The sequence below is a fragment of the Lissotriton vulgaris genome, chromosome 4_1 (genome assembly GCF_964263255.1).
Source record: "Lissotriton vulgaris chromosome 4_1, aLisVul1.2, whole genome shotgun sequence".
NCBI lineage: Eukaryota > Metazoa > Chordata > Amphibia > Caudata > Salamandridae > Lissotriton > Lissotriton vulgaris.
Genome location: NC_141691.1, coordinates 687,281,751 through 687,299,734, shown reverse-complemented (window position 1 = coordinate 687,299,734; position 17,984 = coordinate 687,281,751). Strand labels below are relative to the sequence as shown.

The 17,984-nt window shown below is 46.0% G+C and overlaps 1 protein-coding gene across 1 annotated transcript in view; it reads right to left on the bottom strand.

Moving 5' to 3' along the window:
* Positions 1-1,214: 1,214 nt before the first annotated feature.
* The window catches only part of ZPBP (zona pellucida binding protein), a 1,007,890-nt gene continuing 991,120 nt past the window's right edge, over positions 1,215-17,984 (bottom strand). The window contains exon 8 of the mRNA XM_086964982.1: positions 1,215-1,309. Coding sequence (XP_086821108.1) covers positions 1,215-1,309 — 95 coding nt within the window. The remainder of the gene's footprint in view (positions 1,310-17,984) is intronic.

Below are 17,984 nucleotides of genomic sequence, written 5' to 3'. Positions count from 1 at the left end.
CCCTTTAGAACCTTATCCAATATTGTATAGGACTCAACATAGCAATGTCAGAAATTGATCTTAGGTTTAGGTTGAATCTACTTTGCAGTGGGCGCACTTGGTGGGAATTCTCAAGAAGGTCTTAACAAAGGCATTTTCAGCTTTTTCAAGGGTGTTAAGATTACAGTGCCCCTATAAAACTCCCATATACATAGCTCCCCCACAGGCTTGAATCTTATATATCTTCAGGGGAGGGAAGATAGCGAAAGTGGGACATCTATTGGAAATCTTAAAATAGACCCAGAGTCATAACACTTTTCTGTACCTGTGCTACCCACCTATGGGAGTCTTCCAGTCTTTTGTCCGAATTCATGTACCCTATCCAAAGTCTTCCCACTAAGAATACCATACTCTTGGGTCTTTTCCTCCTATTACCAAAGACCATGTACTTGGTTTTCTTATTGTTAATTTCCAGACCGTGGTCTAAACAAAACGTGTTGAACTTGTCCAAGAGAATAGACCATGAGGAGTCTTTGAAAATAAAAAAGTGTCATCTGCAAAAGGGAGACACAGTATTTTATAAACCTCCTTCGGGGAGCCCTTTTCACAGTTTAAGAGTTAGGGGATGCAGCCATTTATGTACAAAAGAAGAAGTGTGGGAGCCAAAAAACACCCTTGTCTAACACCTCTCTTGAATGGAATGTCTTCTGTCAATTCCCCTGCAGGGCCTCACCTAACCCTCACAACATTTTCTGTGTATAACGCATCTATCAGGGATAAATGTTCACATGGGATCCCGATTACACCTTTATAGTAGTTATCTAACATTCAAAAAATTATTGGCAAAATCAAAAGGTTTCAGGCCAAGCCCCAAGCAGGTTTGCCACAGATTATGCTGGTTTGGTGCAGTGTTTACATTAATTCCAACCTTTCAGATAACTTCAGAAGGACATGAGCAGTGGCTTTGCTGAACACATTAAGAAAAACCTTTAATGTATTAAATCAAGGCATGAATGTAAATAAGTCCACACATCAAGTACGTACATATAAAAAAATGATCAAATATTTTTAATTCATCAACGTATTCTACTAAAGCATTCAGGCATGATTTGTCGACAGGCTGGCTTTATTTTTGTGCTTCTGAAATTATGTACAGATGAATAAAATGTTTGCATTTTTCCCAAGGCAAAATCCATGCTTCAGAGTTCCTTAAAGTGCTATGCACACCATGATCATTAGAGGCATTTCTTTGCTCCGTATATTGCGCTAGTGTTACAAGCAAGACAGTGAACTCCATCCTGTGGATTGTATGTTCCTGGGCCGCAGATGACTAAACAAAAATAACAACGACATTTAATGGAAATAATTGTTTCACAAAACAACTTAATTAAATACTACTAATTACATGATAATGCATTCTTTTCAGCAAAGTTACATTCCTAAATCAGGTCTAATAAGCATTTAGGAATAAAAGTGAAACTGGAAAACTGCCCATTTTGCCACACCCCATGCCAGAAAACAGCAGGGTCAAAGAGAGTCAATACAAAAAATCTGACGGCATGATCATTAGAAAATCTAGGAATTTTAGCTTTGAAATGTAGAGCTGAATACTAGATATCTTTCAAAAGATTGGAGCAGCTTAATTTAGGCCCCACCTCTATACATATATGTGTACCTGACACTACATACTCAGTGTAGCTTAACTTTGTTAAAGTAAAGTGAAACACCAAAAACACATTACTGAGGTGTATTCACTGTAGAGACTAGAGCTCTATATACGTGTGCTCTAACGTTTAGCTTAAAATAAAGATTTGAAATTGATATTCACATTTACACACTTGTATCTTAGGATATACTGCATTTATTGAAAGTACATTGCATATATAATCATGAATGGAAATGATTAACTAAAGTTAGCTTGACTAGGACTAGGTCTTGCTTTCTAAAAACAAAATTTATTTTTCTTTGCTCTGCCTGTTCCTTTTCGTTGCAGGTGTTTGCAGGTGTATTTTTCTGATTTCACAAATAGAGAAAGGAGTATTGTGTATTAGAGTTTATTATGCTTGAGAAGAGAAATCTTGGCAAAAACCAGACAATTAAATGAGGAGAAGAAGCCTCCTATTCATCGTGTATCGGGAGCGAGGATGCCCAAGGTTCCCATGGTCGTTCGAGCTCTTTGGGACAGGAAAATCAACGGATGTTGCAGATGCACCCTATGAGAAAGAGGAATAATTGGGGTTTCTGGTGATGTGTTAAGAGATATGGAAACTCTTCGAAATTTTGGTTTCATTAGTGTTCACACTTTTAGACTTTAGAGCAGATCTCTTTCGACTTTGAGAGGTTGAGAACTCTGCTTCTTTTTCTCCTAACAAGTGTGTAGCTTCATTCTAAACACAGATTTCTCTTTCAAGAAGACTTCTACTGGAGTCTTCACTATGCTGACACCTTCCTGCCCTTATTCATGGAACCTTTGAGAACCTTTATTCTAAACCATTTTCATTCTATTTTAGAGCCTGGATTAGATGACCCCTGTAATCTGTTCATGTTTGAAAGGAAGATTGGAGATTCTTTAAGGAACACCAATTTCTGTTTCTTATTATCAATATTGCTGTGACTGTATTCTTTGTATGCCTTATCTTACCTATTTTGGCAATTTAGTTTTCCAGTAATGATTTTGTATCCTAATGTTTTCTTGATACGCACCTAAATTGAATTGTTTACTAAATTGTAATAAACCTACAAACGTTTGTCTTCCAAATCCTGGTCCTCATTGTGTGGACAAACAGGATACACAAAGAGTTAAATTGTAAACTGTTGTGAACTCCAGTGCGTCTCAATAGGCTAAAAAGATCCAGGATCCATCAGATGAAGACTAACCTCTGCTTCCAAGCTCACCCTGAGATTATGCTATGATTGTAGTGCCATGTCAGGACATAAAATGTTTATTTGTTGACTGTAACATTCAGGAATTAAGGACTGAGTGATGTCACATCTGGGAATTTTACTATCAATACAGGTGATGGAGCAGGATTTCGCAAAAAGAAACCTGCTCAAATGAATACACCATAATATGTACTAACAGTAAGTAGTAATAGAAAACTAACTTACACCTTACATAAACATGAGGGAAATAGCTTTGCACATGTATGCACTAATGTGAAATAATATATGAAGGAACTAAAACCATATTTGCAGTGTGTTTTGAAAGAAACAAGAATTAATGCATGTCTAGGCCGCATGTGCATTTCCTAGTTTGCACATTGTATCTTGCTTTGAAATAATAAATAATGCCGCTTGCACTTAAAGCTATGCTAGGAAAACACTAACAGGGAATGATGCAAGGGTCGGTGGTACACAGTGAAAAGTACATTATCATATAATTAATGAATGCCTATGTTCTCTTTACCATAGTGAGCTGAATGGTCATCCATGATTTCTTCACTTGATAAAGGAGGGGCAGGATAAAAGAGCAAAATTGATCTGTCAAAGGCAGACAGAAGCGCAGAGGACAGCAGAAGAAGCGCAGGAGTTGAAGGCCAATGTGATGATCGCCTGCCAAGACTCCTTCCGCGGATATGGCTTAAAATGATGTGCAATTGTAACATGTATTAAATCATGTGAACAGAACAATTATGAAATCATGGGAATGGGTGTAGAACAATGAATATGCCCAAAATGTGAATGAAGTCACAGTGGTGTGACACACCACCTCCCAATTCCACCAATGAACTTCTGAGTTACGTGAAATGTTTCAACTTATGTGGGACCGACATGTAGGTTTCAGGGTATAACTGGGGTGCCTTTGGGGGTGTGGTTAGGAGGTTAGGCTGGCTACAGAGAGAGAGGGGGGAGATGCGTCGCTGTCCGTCGGTTTGCAGAGAGGCTTAGCTGTTTCTGTCCTGTCCCATTCCTGTCCCTGTAATCTTTGTTCCTTGACTCTATTTCAGGGGACTCCCACCATCTCTTTGGCCAGAGGGGTGGTTTTCTAAAGATGCTTTGGGTTTGTATTAATATTCAAACTTGTTCTTGCAAAATTACTTGAAAATGTATTTTGTCACTGAAACTTTTGTCTCTTCACCTATCCACTCTGTCATAATAAATTGTTTTGCAATATTTATGCTGAAACTGATGTCTCTTACTCTATCCACTCCTTCATGTGTTACCATATGTTGAATGACAAAGTTTTACTCTGGTTGCATTTATCTATGTTTTCTCTTCCTTTGGTGAATTTCATTATTTGCATTTGTGACTGTATGCATTGAGCATTTAAACATTTTAATTTGAGATAAAAAGCTTTATTAACTTTACAGAGAGTTTGTTATTATTTAGCTGACTGACTAGTTAGTTAGATAGTATTATCATTACCATCAACTATTCAACTAATTAGTTTATGGACCAAGTAGAAGGAAAGTTGATGTATAAGCTAGATGAATATTCTATGAGGTCACACATGGATAATAGAAGGAAAAGAATTGAACGTATATAAATTGACCCCAGCGCATCAGGGATTTGGATGAATTTATATGGGACATTGTTCTGGGATGTTATTGAGTATTGACCATTGATCAGGTATTGGTTTTGTGCTGGATCAGTTTCTCAGTAGCAGAGGACAGTTTCATTATTAATTAGTTTGGTAATGGTCATTGATTATATGCTCTTAACATGAATCAATCAATCAATCAATCAATCATATCATTTGTAAAGCGCACTACTCACCCGTGAGGGTCTCAAGGCGCTGGGGTGGGGAATGCTGCTACTGCTCGAAAAGCCAGGTCTTGAGGAGTTTTCTGAAGGTCCGCAGGTCTTGGGTCTGCCATAGGTGGATGGGGAGGGTGTTCCAAGTCTTTGCGGCGAGGTGGGAGAACGATCTGCCGCCTGAGGTCGCTCTTCGGAAGCGGGGGACTGTAGCGAGGGCGAGGTCGGCAGAGCGGAGCTGGCGGGTGGGGGTGTAGAAGCTGAGTCATCTGTTGAGGTACGTTGCACTGGTGTTGTGGAATGCCTTGCGTGCGTGGGTGAGGAGCTTGAAGGTTATCCTCTTGTTGACCAGGAGCCAGTGCAGGTCTCTCAGGTGGGGTGTGATGTGGCTGCGGCGAGGGATGTTGAGGATCAGGCGTGCAGAGGCGTTCTGGATGCGTTGAAGCCATCTCATGAGTTTGGCCGAGGCTCCTGCGTAGAGGGCGTTTCCATAGTCCAACCTACTGCTGACAAGGGCCTGGGTGACTGCTCTTCTCGTTTCAGTGGGGATCCACTTGTAGATCCTACGGAGCATGCGGAGGGTGTTTAAGCAGGATGAGGAAACAGCGTTGACCTGTTTAGTCATGGAGCGGGTGGAGTCGAGGATGACCCCTAGGTTGCGTGCGTTGTCGGTGGGTGTTGGAGCGTTCCCAGTGCGGTCGGCCACCAGGAGTCGTCCCAGGCGAAGGGTTGGATCCGAGGATGAGGACCTCCGTCTTGTCAGAGTTCAGCTTCAGTTGGCTGTTCCTCATCCATTCAGCAACGGCCTTCATTACTCCGTAAAGGTTGGTTTTGGCGGTGTGGGGGTCCCTGGTGAGGGAGAGTATCAGCTGGGTGTCATTGGCGTAGGAGAGGATGTTGAGGTCGTGCCGATGGGCGACGTGGGCGAGCGGTGCCATGTAGATGTTAAACCGAGTTGGGCTGAGGGATGATCTCGGTGGCTTCGGAGCGGAAGGGGGGAAGGCGGAGGCTCTGTGTTCTGCCGGAGAGGAAGGAGGTGGTCCAGTCGAGGGCCTTCTCTTGGATCCCAGCGTTGTGGAGGTGTGTTCGTAGTGTGTGGTGAAAGACCGTGTTGAAGGCGGCTGACAGGTCCAGGAGGATGAGGGCAGCCGTTTCTCTGTTGTCCAGCAGGGACTTGATGCCATCGGTGGCGGCGATGAGGGCAGTCTCGGTGGTGTGGTTGCTGCGGAACCCGGACTGGGAAGGGTCCAGGATGTTGTTCTCCTCGAGGTAGCGGGTCAGTTGTTTGTTGACAGTCTTCTCGATGACCTTTGCCGGGAACGGGGCCAGGTAGATGGGGCGGAAGTTCTTGAGGTCCTCAGGGTCCGTCTTGGGTTTCTTGAGTAAGGCGTTGATCTCAGCGTGCTTCCAGCTCTCCGGGAAGGTTGCTGTCTCGAAGGAGGTGTTGATGACTTTTCGGAGATGGGGTGCGATGGATGTGCTGGTTTTGTTGAAGATGTGGTGTGGGCATGGATCTGACGGAGATCCGGAGGGGATGGTGTTCATGATTTTGATGGTGTCATCATCATTTATGTTGGTCCAGTAGAGCAGGCGGTTGGTGCGGATGGTGGTCGTGGGGGCGGAGGTCTCAGTGGTTGTCGGGGCAGTCGTGGCATTGAAACTGTCGTGGATGTCTGTGATCTTGTGGCGGTGGCCAGCGAGTCGCACAGGTTTTGCGAGGGTGGGACGTCATTGGTGTTGGAGCTGGGGTTATTTTTTTTTTTTTTATTTGGGCATTTATTAAGCGCCTGGTTACGCCACTGGCGTGTCCCTGCGCTGTGATAAGTGAAGTGGCTGCTCCCCCCCCTCCCACAGAAGGCTACCTGCTGAAAAGATATGTTTTAAGTTTCTTCCTAAACAGGACTTCGGAGGGTTCTAGTCGTAGTTCCATAGGAAGAGCATTCCAGCGCCTGGGAGCGAGGTATCTAAAAGATCTGCCTCCCATACGCGCCTTAGATACTCTGGGGACTTTTAACAACCCAGTGTGCGAGGACCGTAGGCTGCGTGTAGGCTCATAGTGGGTTACCAGACTCTGGAGCGGTGCAGGTGCTTTGCCGCTCAAAATGCGGTGGCATGTAGCAAGGGCCTTGAACTCCACTCTCCTCTCGATTGGAAGCCAGTGGAGGGTCCGCAAAGCTGGTTTAGCGGATGACCTCCTAGGGAGCCTGAGTACAAGCCGAGCTGCAGCATTTTGAAGAACCTGCAGGCGGCCCATGACCTTGCCTGTGGCCCACAAATAAAGCAGGTTCCCATAGTCAAGTCGGGAGGTCACGAGGGCGTGCACCAGCGTCCTTCGAGCAGAAATAGGGAGCAGGTCTAACACTTTCCTTAAGGCTCTCAGGACACCGAAGCGTACCCCCGCAACCCGACCGACCTGGGGACCAAAGGCTAGGTCCTTGTCCAGCCACACGCCAAGGTTCCTAGCCTCACGGCAGGGAACAGGGACTTCACCCAGACAGGGCGGCCACCAGGCCGACGACCAGGCAGACGGCCCACCCCCCACCACGAGCACCTCGGTCTTGCTACCGTTCAGTTTTAAACAGTTTGCGGACATCCAGGCAGCGAGATCTTGCATGCAGTTCCTGAAGATGTCCGCTGCAAGGCCGGGTGCACGCGATAGGGAGATGACCAGCTGCGTGTCATCGGCGTAGGACACCAAACGGAGACCGTATCCCTCCACGATGGCCGCCAGGGGGGAGACATAGATATTAAATAAGGTTGAGCTCAGGGACGAGCCCTGAGGCACGCCCTGGCCCAACTCAATCTCCCTCGAGTAGCATTCACCCAATCTGACTTGAAAACGCCTGTCAGACAGGAAGGACTTAATCCAACCAAGCGCCGCTCCTGTAACCCCACCTTCATTCAGACACTGTAGCAAGGTGGAATGTGCTACAGTGTCGAACGCTGCGCTTAGGTCGAGCAAGATCAATGCCATGGCTTGGCCCTCATCCACACCCTGTCGTAGCGCTTCAACCGCCACGAGGAGTGCAGATTCCGTCGAGTGACGGGGACGGAAGCCAAATTGCGAGTCGTGGAGTAGCGAAGCTGCCTCCTCGAACGGCATAAGCTGTACATTGGCTATTTTTTCTGCCACTTTTGCCATATAGGGCAAGAGGGAGATAGGGCGGAGGTTGTCCAGTTTTTCAAAACTGACATTGGCCTTCTTCTGCAAAGGAAGTACCACTGCTTGCTTCCAGGCGTTCGGGACAACCTGGGACCTAAAGGAGGTGTCCAGTAGGTGGCGAACATAGGGCTCAAGTACTGGCAAGCTGCCCTTCAACCGACTAGGAGTGGTCGGATCTTTTGGAGAGCCGGATTTTATCGATCCACAAATACGGAGTTGGAGAGTTCCTTCATGATGTTGAAGAGCTCTTTGCTGTTGTGCGCGTTGTTGTCTAGGCGGTCTTTGAAGGAGGCCCTTTTGGTGGAACTGATGAGGTGATGGTGTCTGCGGGTGGCATTCTTGTGGGCGGCGTGGATGTCTGGTGTTCGTTCACGGAGCCAGATCTTCTCCAGCTTTCGGCAGGTTTGCTTGAAGGCCCGGAGGTCTTCAGTGAACCAGCTGGCTTTCTTGTTGGTATGATTGTTGGGAGGGTTTCTTGATCGGGGCGAGGGTGTTGGCGCAGTTGTTGATCCACTGTCTGAGGTTGTGGGCAGCAGTGTCGAGGTCGGTATGGTCGGCGGGTGGGCTCTGAGGGTGGTGTTGGGGTCGGTGTGGATCTGGAAGTGCAGGTGTTCGGCAGTGCTGAGGGTGCCGTCGGTGTTGGTCGAGACTCTGAGAGTGTTCCTGTGGACGAGGGCGATTCCTCCTCCCACTCTGTTGGTGCGGTCCTTGCGGGTGATCTTGTAGCATTCCGGGACGGCTATGGCTATGTCGGGTGCCGAGGCAGGGTTCAGCCAGGACTCCGTCTGGAAGGTGACGTCTGGGGAGGTTGAGTCGAGTAGGTCCCAGAGTTCAACGGCATGTTTCCGGGCGGAGCGGGTGTTGAGAAGGATGCATCTGAGGTGGTTGGGTTCTTTCCTGGTTGGCCGCATGGTGGGGCGGATGCTTGTGAAGCTGCAGTTCCGGCAGGTGAAAGCTCTGTGGGTGCGCTTCGGGGCGGCCAGGAAGCAGGTGTGTGATCGTCCGGTGTTGAGTGCATGGAGGGTTCTGGCATCGTAGCGGTGTCGGGCGTCTTGGTGTTTGTGGTGTCCAGGGGTCCTGGCGCTGGGCCCGGTCCATGCACAGACGGGCTTGCCTTAGGTGCACCAGCGGCGTGCCCGCTGAGCGCGGCTTCCATATGAGGGGATGTGGGAGGGAGGAGCAGCTGGGAGCGGGGCGGCGAATGGGATTGCAGGTGGGCGGGGCCGCAGGGACGCAGCGGTGGGAAAAATGGGCGGGCCGCGGGAGAACTGGGCACAGGAAAGAAAAACAAGTTTAGGCAAGAAAATGAGTACATGCACAGAGGAATAAAAACAAGTCTGGGCAAGAAAGCAAGTTACTCACAGGGGAATAAAAACAAGTCTGTGCAAGAAAGCAAGTACAGGCACAGGGAAATAAAAACAAGTCTGGGCAAGAAAGCAAGTACATGCGCAGGGGAATAAAAACAAGTCTGGGCAAGAAAGCAAGTACAGGCACAGGGGAATAAAAACAAGTCTGGGCAAGAAAGCAAGTTAGGCACAGGGGAAAAGTACAAGATTAGGTAAAAACAATGAAAAGTTAGTGTCCTGTTCTATGTTGTCTAGAAGTTTAGGTACAGAGATACCTGAGGAATCCTGGGAATGGAATGTAGCCTGAAGTAGGCAGAAGAAAAGTGTGGTAAAGAAATCACACTGATGAAGTACTTTGTCTGTTGTAATAATACCAAAGCTACGGAGGGCTGTAGGTGTTATATTAGGGACATTTCATATACAAGTCGAGTGTCTGAAATTCAAAGGGTCCACTTCTGAAACTCTAGCCTTATCCCCAAGAGTGTAACAAGACCTCTTTTCACACCAAAAAGTCCTCCTGTGAAATGTTGGTCTTATCCCTAGAGTAGTACCAGGTCCTCCTGGAGATTGTTAGAGAAGTGAGATCTCGCTGGTCGTTATCATTACTTGCAGTGTAAGAAAACCCTCCTTGAAAAGTGAAGACTGTCTCTTTATTTAGTGGAACAGACAAGGTAGTATTGTTTTGTGTTGTTACTAACCGAAATTTTTATCAAGGAATCTCAGAAAAAATAGTGCTGTAATATTTTGTGAAGGGAGGGTCAGTAGCAGGAATAATACTGACGTCAGAAAAAGCCATGCTGGCATTGGTCAAGTAACAGGCGTGCATTGATGAGTTGTTAGAGGATATCATGACCAAAAGACCTCCGCCATATGATGAAAATTTAGGGGAGGTGACTCCAAGTGTCCCACAAATGGAGACCCCTTTAATTCCACAAGTCACAAAAATAGCTAAAATAGTACAAAAAAATGAAATGAATTTGTTGAATAAAGCAAGAATATAGCAGGCCCAGAAATGTAATCAGTTGAGTCTGAATGCAGAAGCATTGATGGTACCGGTAACAATTGGTCCCGTAGTTCTATTGTATGGAGAACAACAGAATGTATCACAAATACATACGTAGACAGATCCGAGAAGTGATGTCAGGAGTAAAATGATGATGGTAGCAAATGAGAATAGATCGGCTGATCCGAATAACACATTGTTAGATCTTCCAGTTGGTGAAATGATAACAGAAACCCCTAAAAGAAGTGCTCAAATAGACCCAAGAAAAATAGGTCCAAATATCACTCCAGTAGCAGTGAGTTCAGCAGGTCCTTCACCGGAAGAACTAAATAATTGGATAAAAGAAATAACAAAGCCAAAACCTCAACCCCAGAGTATAAATGTGAGTCAACTGAAAGTAGATTTGGAAGAGATGATTATTGGCACAATAAGTCCTGACAAATTAGGGACTTACCAAGATGAAGAATTGCTGTTCTTGTGTAAAAGTATTACTTGGAGAGCGAAGAATCTTCATAAGAAAATATCAGAAGCTGCTAGTGAGTTAGGAGTAGACATAAAAAAATTGTTACCGAAATCTTACAGAATGGCCTTTACTGACAAGGATTAAGAGAAAAATCAGTTGAGTACTACAAACAGGTAGAGCGGTTTGTGAAGGTTTCAAAGCTTTTGTTAACAGATCTATATGGATTGTTTGAGATTGTCGTTCCAGAAGATTTATGGACAGAGTGTAAGATCAATGTCGATTGGCCAAAAGTAGAATATCCTAGAGACCCTAAAACAGGTGCACCATCAGATGAAGTAATGAAAAAGTATAATCAGGTAATCACTTATTTGAAAGGGAAGATTTTGCAGAAAGAAACAGATTGGGTTAAAATTGACAAGACGACCCAGGAACCAAAGGAATCAGAACATGCCTTTAATGAAATGTTGTTGCAGGTATTCAAGAAGTACACTGGGTTTGGGAAAATTGGAGACAAAGATATGGGACATTTTGTGTACTGTTTGTGTTTGGGATAAAACCAGAGATTAGCAATATGATACAGCATTTTATTTGCTGGCAGAGCAAAACAGTTGATGAAATCCTAAGGTATGCAAAGTATTTTAGTGACAAGATTGATACCAAGCATAAAACATTGAAAGAGAAGATGATGTAGGTGCAAAGTTATGGTAGCAGAGCAGCAAGAAAACAATAATACTCAAACAGGTTACCAGATGAATGGTCGGCATCAGAATGGTCAGGTGCCCAGTGGTGGTGGAGGTGGAGGTAAAATGAGCAGAGAAGAAGCTATGAAGAATAATCCTTGTCATGTGTGTCGAAAGCATGGACATTGGAAGAACAAGTATAGATCTCTTATAAAGAATAATGGGGTAAATCAAAATGTAATTCCGCTGATGCAGAATGAGGTGGGTGTAAACCAACAGCAGCAGCAGATGGTTACTCCACCGTTACAGGTGACACAAGCTCCCATGCCAAATAATGTGAATGCTCAAGTGCAGAGGTAAAGTGCGAATACTGGATTTCACAGAGGTGATCAAGTTGGTAAGAATCAAAGTGTGCAAATGGTTCCGCAATACTGGGTGCAATGCAATGAGAGTGATTCAGACTCCTCTTAATGACAGTGCCTGAGGGGGGGAGGAAGAGTGCGTACTTGGCGCATCTTTGGCAGTAGATCAGTCAGGTCCATTTGTTGACGGAAAAGTGGAAGGTAATGATATTACATTCCTAGTGGATGAAGGTGTTACCCGTTCTACTGTGAGAGCAGCAGAAATTCAGAACCTACCCCTCTGGAGAAACTATCCAAGTTGTAGGAGTCTTGAATAAGCATATTAGAACACCAGTCACAATAGAAGTTCATATTGGAAACCTCAGAGACATGCATCGGTTTGTGGTATGTGACTCGAGTACAGTAAATCTCTTAGGTAGGGATTTATTATGCAACTGCACCATCTTTTGTACGCCAGATGGTATTACATTTCAGACACCTGATGAGGATGTTGAATTTAAGATGATGCTAGCGAAGCAAGGGACAGGAGTGGATGAGTTGTTTTCACTTCTCAAAGAAGAGAATTTGCCTGATGAGTTAAAAAATGCAGTAAGATCGGATGTGTGGGATTTCACAGGAAAGGAGATTGGCCTAATGACAAATGTAGATCTGATTCAGATAACAGTGAAAGAGGGTGCTGTATATCCAAACATACCTCAGAACAAAATGAGTCCAGAAGTAATTGGAGGAGTTGCTTCTGAATATTGAACAGTGAATTCTGAAAGAAATACTGAGCAGTCCTTGTAATTCGCCTATTATAGGATTTTAAAAACCGAGTTGAAAATACAGAATAGTGCAGGACTTAAGAAAGATTAATAAAATTGTAGTACCCGGTTGTCCAGTAGTGCCAAATCCAGCAGTGATCCTTTACCAAATTCGGTACAGAACGGGAATATCGCTGCAAAAATATCTACAGGAAGAAATATCGATGACAAAAATATAGTCTGACCAGAATATCGACAGACAGGTAAGTAATATCGATAACTTTAATATAGTTGTAATAAATATCGTTTACAAAAACATAGTTTACAAAAATATCATTTTTTAAATAATTATAAGTAATGTAGTGTTTTTAATGAGTATTTGTTGTCAAAGTAGTATTTTTTGTAGTATTTTATTAGTTAATAATGTATTTTATGTTGAATTTAGTATTAATAGTTCCGTAGCGGGTTGTGGGTTTATAGGGGAGTAGGGTGGGAAGTAATTTAAATATAATAAAATAATAGATTAATTAATGTTTTAAATGAATATAAATAGTGTAATAAATAATAGTTAATTAATTTCAATTAGTTAATTGATTAATAATTATATAATTAATTATGTTAATTGTTTAATTATTTTTAGGTGTGTGTACTGGAATTGTTTAGTGAAAATGTAGTAAATTAATTACAATTTAATTGAATAATTATTTAATTAATGATTAATTAAATAAAAATAAAGATTTGTTATTTTATAAATGACTAAATACATTTAGTAATTTTTACACCTACACTATCCAACGCTTTCCCTGCTGTTGATCCTTCTGGAGTGGGAATAGTAATTTTTACCCCTACGCTATCCAACGCTTTCCCTACTGTTGCACCCTCTGGAGTGGGAATAGTAATTTTTACCCCTACGCTATCCAACCCTTTCCCTACTGTTGCACCCTCTGGAGTGGGAATAGTAATTTTTACCCCTACGCTATCCAACACTTTCCCTACTGTTGCACCCTCTGGAGTGGGAATAGTAATTTTTACCCCTACGCTATCCAACGCTTTCCCTACTGTTGCACCCTCTGGAGTGGGAATAGTAAATTTTACCCCTACGCTATCCAACGCTTTCCCTACTGTTGCACCCTCTGGAGTGGGAATAGTAATTTTTACCCCTACGCTATCCAACGCTTTCCCTACTGTTGCACCCTCTGGAGTGGTAATAGTAGTTTTTACCCCTACGCTATCCAACGCTTTCCCTACTGTTGCACCCTCTGGAGTGGGAATAGTAATTTTTACCCCTATGCTATCCAACGCTTTCCATACTGTTGCACCCTCTGGAGTGGGAATAGTAATTTTTACCCCTACGCTATCCAACGCTTTCCCTACTGTTGCACCCTCTGGAGTGGAAATAGTAATTTTTACTCCTACATTATCCAACGCTTTCCCTACTGTTGCACCCTCTGGAGTGGGAATAGTAATTTTTACCCCTACGCTATCCAACACTTTCCCTACTGTTGCACCCTCTGGAGTGGGAATAGTAATTTTTGCCTCTACGCTATCCAACGCTTTCCCTACTGTTGCACCACCAACGCTTTCCCTACTGTTGCACCCTCTGGAGTGGGAATAGTAATTTTTGCCTCTACGCTATCCAACGCTTTCCCTACTGTTGCACCCTCTGGAGTGGGAATAGTAATTTTTACACCTACGCTATCAAATGTTTTAACTAATAATATATTGTACATTTTAATTATATGTATGTATTATTGTTGTTATATAAAGTAATGTGTTAAATATATGTATATGTACACATTTATTAAGTTTATAATGAAAAAGTGTAGTTAATTTGTTTTAAATAGTTAAAAAATAAAAGTAATGTAATGTATTTTGTTAATAGTACTTATATTTATTTATTATTTAATGTAATTTTAATTAATTTAAAAAGTCAATATTTTTGACATCTATATTTATTACAACAATATTTTTCAGTAGATATTTATGTACTTACCTGTTTAAGTATAGGGTGTCGATATTTTTGTAAACGATATTTTTACAACTATATTTATGTCAACTATATTTTAGTAATCGATATTTGAACACCCTACCACCAAATTCCCTGTGATGTTGACTGGTACACAGGGATCGATTTGTGCCAAACATTTTTCTCGATTCCATTACATCCGGAAAGCCAGTATTTATTTGGCCGGTTCGAAGACTGTGTTTTGGTATGTGCCAAGTTCCTCAAGGGTACACTGAAAGTCCCTCAATATTTAATCAGATCTTGAAAAAATTTCTGGAGACCTTAGTCATGCCAGGAAATTCGGTTTTTGTTCAATACATTGATGACCTGCTAGTGGCATCAAAAACACGCATGTGTGATAGACACAGTTGCCCATTTGAACCATTTGTGGGAAGGAGGACACAAAGTGTCCCCGGCAAAACTCCAATTTTGTAAACAGGAAGTCCAGTACCTAGGACACAAAATAGAAAAAGGAGTTAGAAAAGTGACCCCAGAAAGAGTTAATGTGATCAAACAGATGAGCCCGCCCAAAACTCAGAAAGAAGTACAAATGTTTTTGGGAAAGGTTGGAGATTGTAGGCAGTGGATCTGTGGTTTCTCACTGATTGCAAAACCTCTACAGAGGTTGACACAGAAAGATGTGAAGGATCCAATTGTTCTGGACGATGAAAATATGGAAGCTTTTACTAAATTGAGAAGCAATATTTGTCGAGCACCTACATTGGGAATGCCAGATTATGCAAAAGAGTTTGCGTTATACTGCTGTGAGAGAGATGGATGTGCACAGTGGATCTGTTGTTTCTCACTGATTGCAAAACCACTACAGAGGTTGACACAGAAAGATGTGAAGGATCCAAATGTTCTGGATGATGAAAGTATGGTAGCTTTTACTAAATTAAGAAACAGTATTTGTCGAGCACCTGCATTGGGAATGCCAGATTATGCAAAAGAGTTTGCCTTGTACTGCTGTGAGAGAGATGGATGTGCACTTTCAGTCCTAACTCAGAAACATGGAATGGGGGGGGCGTGGCCAAGATGGCGTCGGAGTAGGACGCATCTCTGAGCCTCTCCGACGCCGCACCGACATAGCTTCGAACAGCGGGGTCCTTGGTGTGCTGTTCGGTACTGACAGGACGGTGAAGGCTGGCGGAGCGCTCCGGTGCCGCCGGGGAGGCGATTTGGTTCCTACGGCGCTTTTTAGCGCGAAACCGGGCTGCGGACTGTGAAGCAGCGGCCTCGAGTGCCGGAAGCTCAGCCTCGGCCTGACCGGAGCCTGGCCTTGGGGGGGCCCGTCCAATGCAGCCGATCCCGGCTGGGGCCTGAATAAGAACGGGACGCATCACGCCCGCAGGGTCGTGGAGCTCAGTGCGTCGTGGACGGAGAGCACAGCGACTCCGGCAGGGTGAAGCCGTGGACTGGCTGGGCGAGCGCCGGCGGATTCAGCCCGGCTGGGCGCGCGATTGGCTGTTCCCACCACCGGGACGCACCGGAGGAGAGCTGGCGCGACAGAGGGGTGAGCTGAGCCGGAGGAGGGAGTGAGGTGCGCCGCTGCAGTGGAGAGCTTGGCCCCGGGGGGAGGTCAGGAGAGGCGCCCCGGACTGGGGGAGAGGAGGCATAGCTGGCTGGTGACACCGGAGGAGCTCTCTCGGCCTCCCTGCAGTCCGTGACCCGGATAGGCTGCCTGTGACGTTGCTGCTTCATCAAAGGGGGCGCATTGAGCGGTCCGAGCGACCGGGACGTTTTGCTGCCCCGGACAGGCGGACTCAGGGGGCACTCCTGCGGCGCCAGTGGAGAGAGACCTGGAGGACGCTCGGCACTACCATCTCTTGGCTGCCTCCCAGGCTAGGAGGAGCGCGACGCGGCCTTAACGCGCCTTTGGCTGGCTGCTCAGTTGGCCCGTAGTGGTGACTCTTGCCCAGTTTTAGCGGAGGGGCCGCCACTGGAGACCAAGGAGACCGGATTGAGGGGTGCCGAGACATTCGGCCGCCCGGGTGACAGTCCCCTCGTGCGAAGGCACACGACCCTCTGTTGCGGCAGGGCCTTACATAGCGACTTTAGGAGGGCCGATCCCGAGGATCCCTAGGCGAGCACGAGACTCTGTTGCGGAGGGGGCCTTGCGTGGCGACCTCTGGAGGCCGATCCTGAGGGTCCCTAGGCCTGGATTCAGACAAGAGCGCAAACGGAGGGGTCCCAAGAGCTCTCTGCCGGACGCCTGCATCGAGGAGGGGATCTGTCGACCACTACCTGCTACCTGGTTTGAAGGGAACTCTCGGTGCCCGCGGCACTGGTGGATCGGCGGACGCTCTTAGGGGAGTGACGCAGCACTGCTAACAGGGTGTCCCGAACCCGAAGGTCGCTGTTCCGAGCTTCATCCTCCCGGCTGCGACTACCTAAGGCCTGGTGGTAGGAGTGCGGCGGCATTTCGCAGTCATGTCTGGCTCGCAACGCAAGGGGGGGAAGACGGTGAAGGAGGTGGCCTCCAAGTCATCGCAGCAACCAGCGTCGCCTGGAGCCAGCGGGTCCTCCAGACAATCAGATGATGAGGCGCCAGCGACTAAAGCATTCATGAAGGAGCTTTTCGCAACTATTAAAGAGGACATCTCCGAACTCAGAACACAGTTGGCATCAGACCTCCGGGAGGTGCGGAGGGACGTAGATGGGATTGGCGAAAGGGTGGCGACGCTGGAAGACCATGACCTTAGCATGGCTAATGACGTGCACCAACTCCAACAGGACATCATACGACTTACGGAGCAGAACCTGGATTTGCAAACCCACGCAGAAGACTTGGAGAACCGCTCCAGGAGGAATAACATTCGCATCAAGGCGGTACCGTGGGATGGTGAATCGGGGGACCTGCGTGGCTACGTCCAAGCCTTGTTTCTTCAAATCCTGGAGGATGAGGAACTGCGGGACATCCAGATGGACAGAGTGCACAGAGTGGGGCTGCCTAGAAGGGGAGGGGGCCCGCCACCAGATATCCTCGTCTGTGTGCACGACTTTCAGGTCAAAGAACGGATTCTGAGGAAAGCTAGGACCATCACCTCTTTGCAGTTTAGGGGCCATCGCCCCCAGCTTTACCAGGACCTGGCGGCGACAACCTTGCAGAAGCGAAGGGACTTCCGGCCTGTAACCACCTTCCTCCGGGAGCGCGGGGTGTCCTACTCCTGGGGTCATCCTTTCCGGATTATCTTTCGATGGGAGAACAGGCTACGGCAGATCAATTCCCTGCGGGAGGCGAAGGATCTTCTGGGCATCGTAGAGGAGGAACCATCTCGAGAGGCTCGTAGCTCACCGTTCCGGCGGAGGCGTCGATCCTCTTCCTGGCACAGGGTGGGCCCGTCCCCAGAACGACAACGACCGGACCCAGCGACTAGAGAGCAGGAGAGAGGGGCCGCAGTGGCATCGGTGGCCTCCGCCACCATGACGGATTCCCAGATGAGCTCTGGAGCAGCATGACCCCGTCATCATGGCATGGCGTCGGAGGGGCTCTTGGCCTGAGGTCCCCGGGGTATGATGGTACTTTTGGAGAAGACACCCCGGAC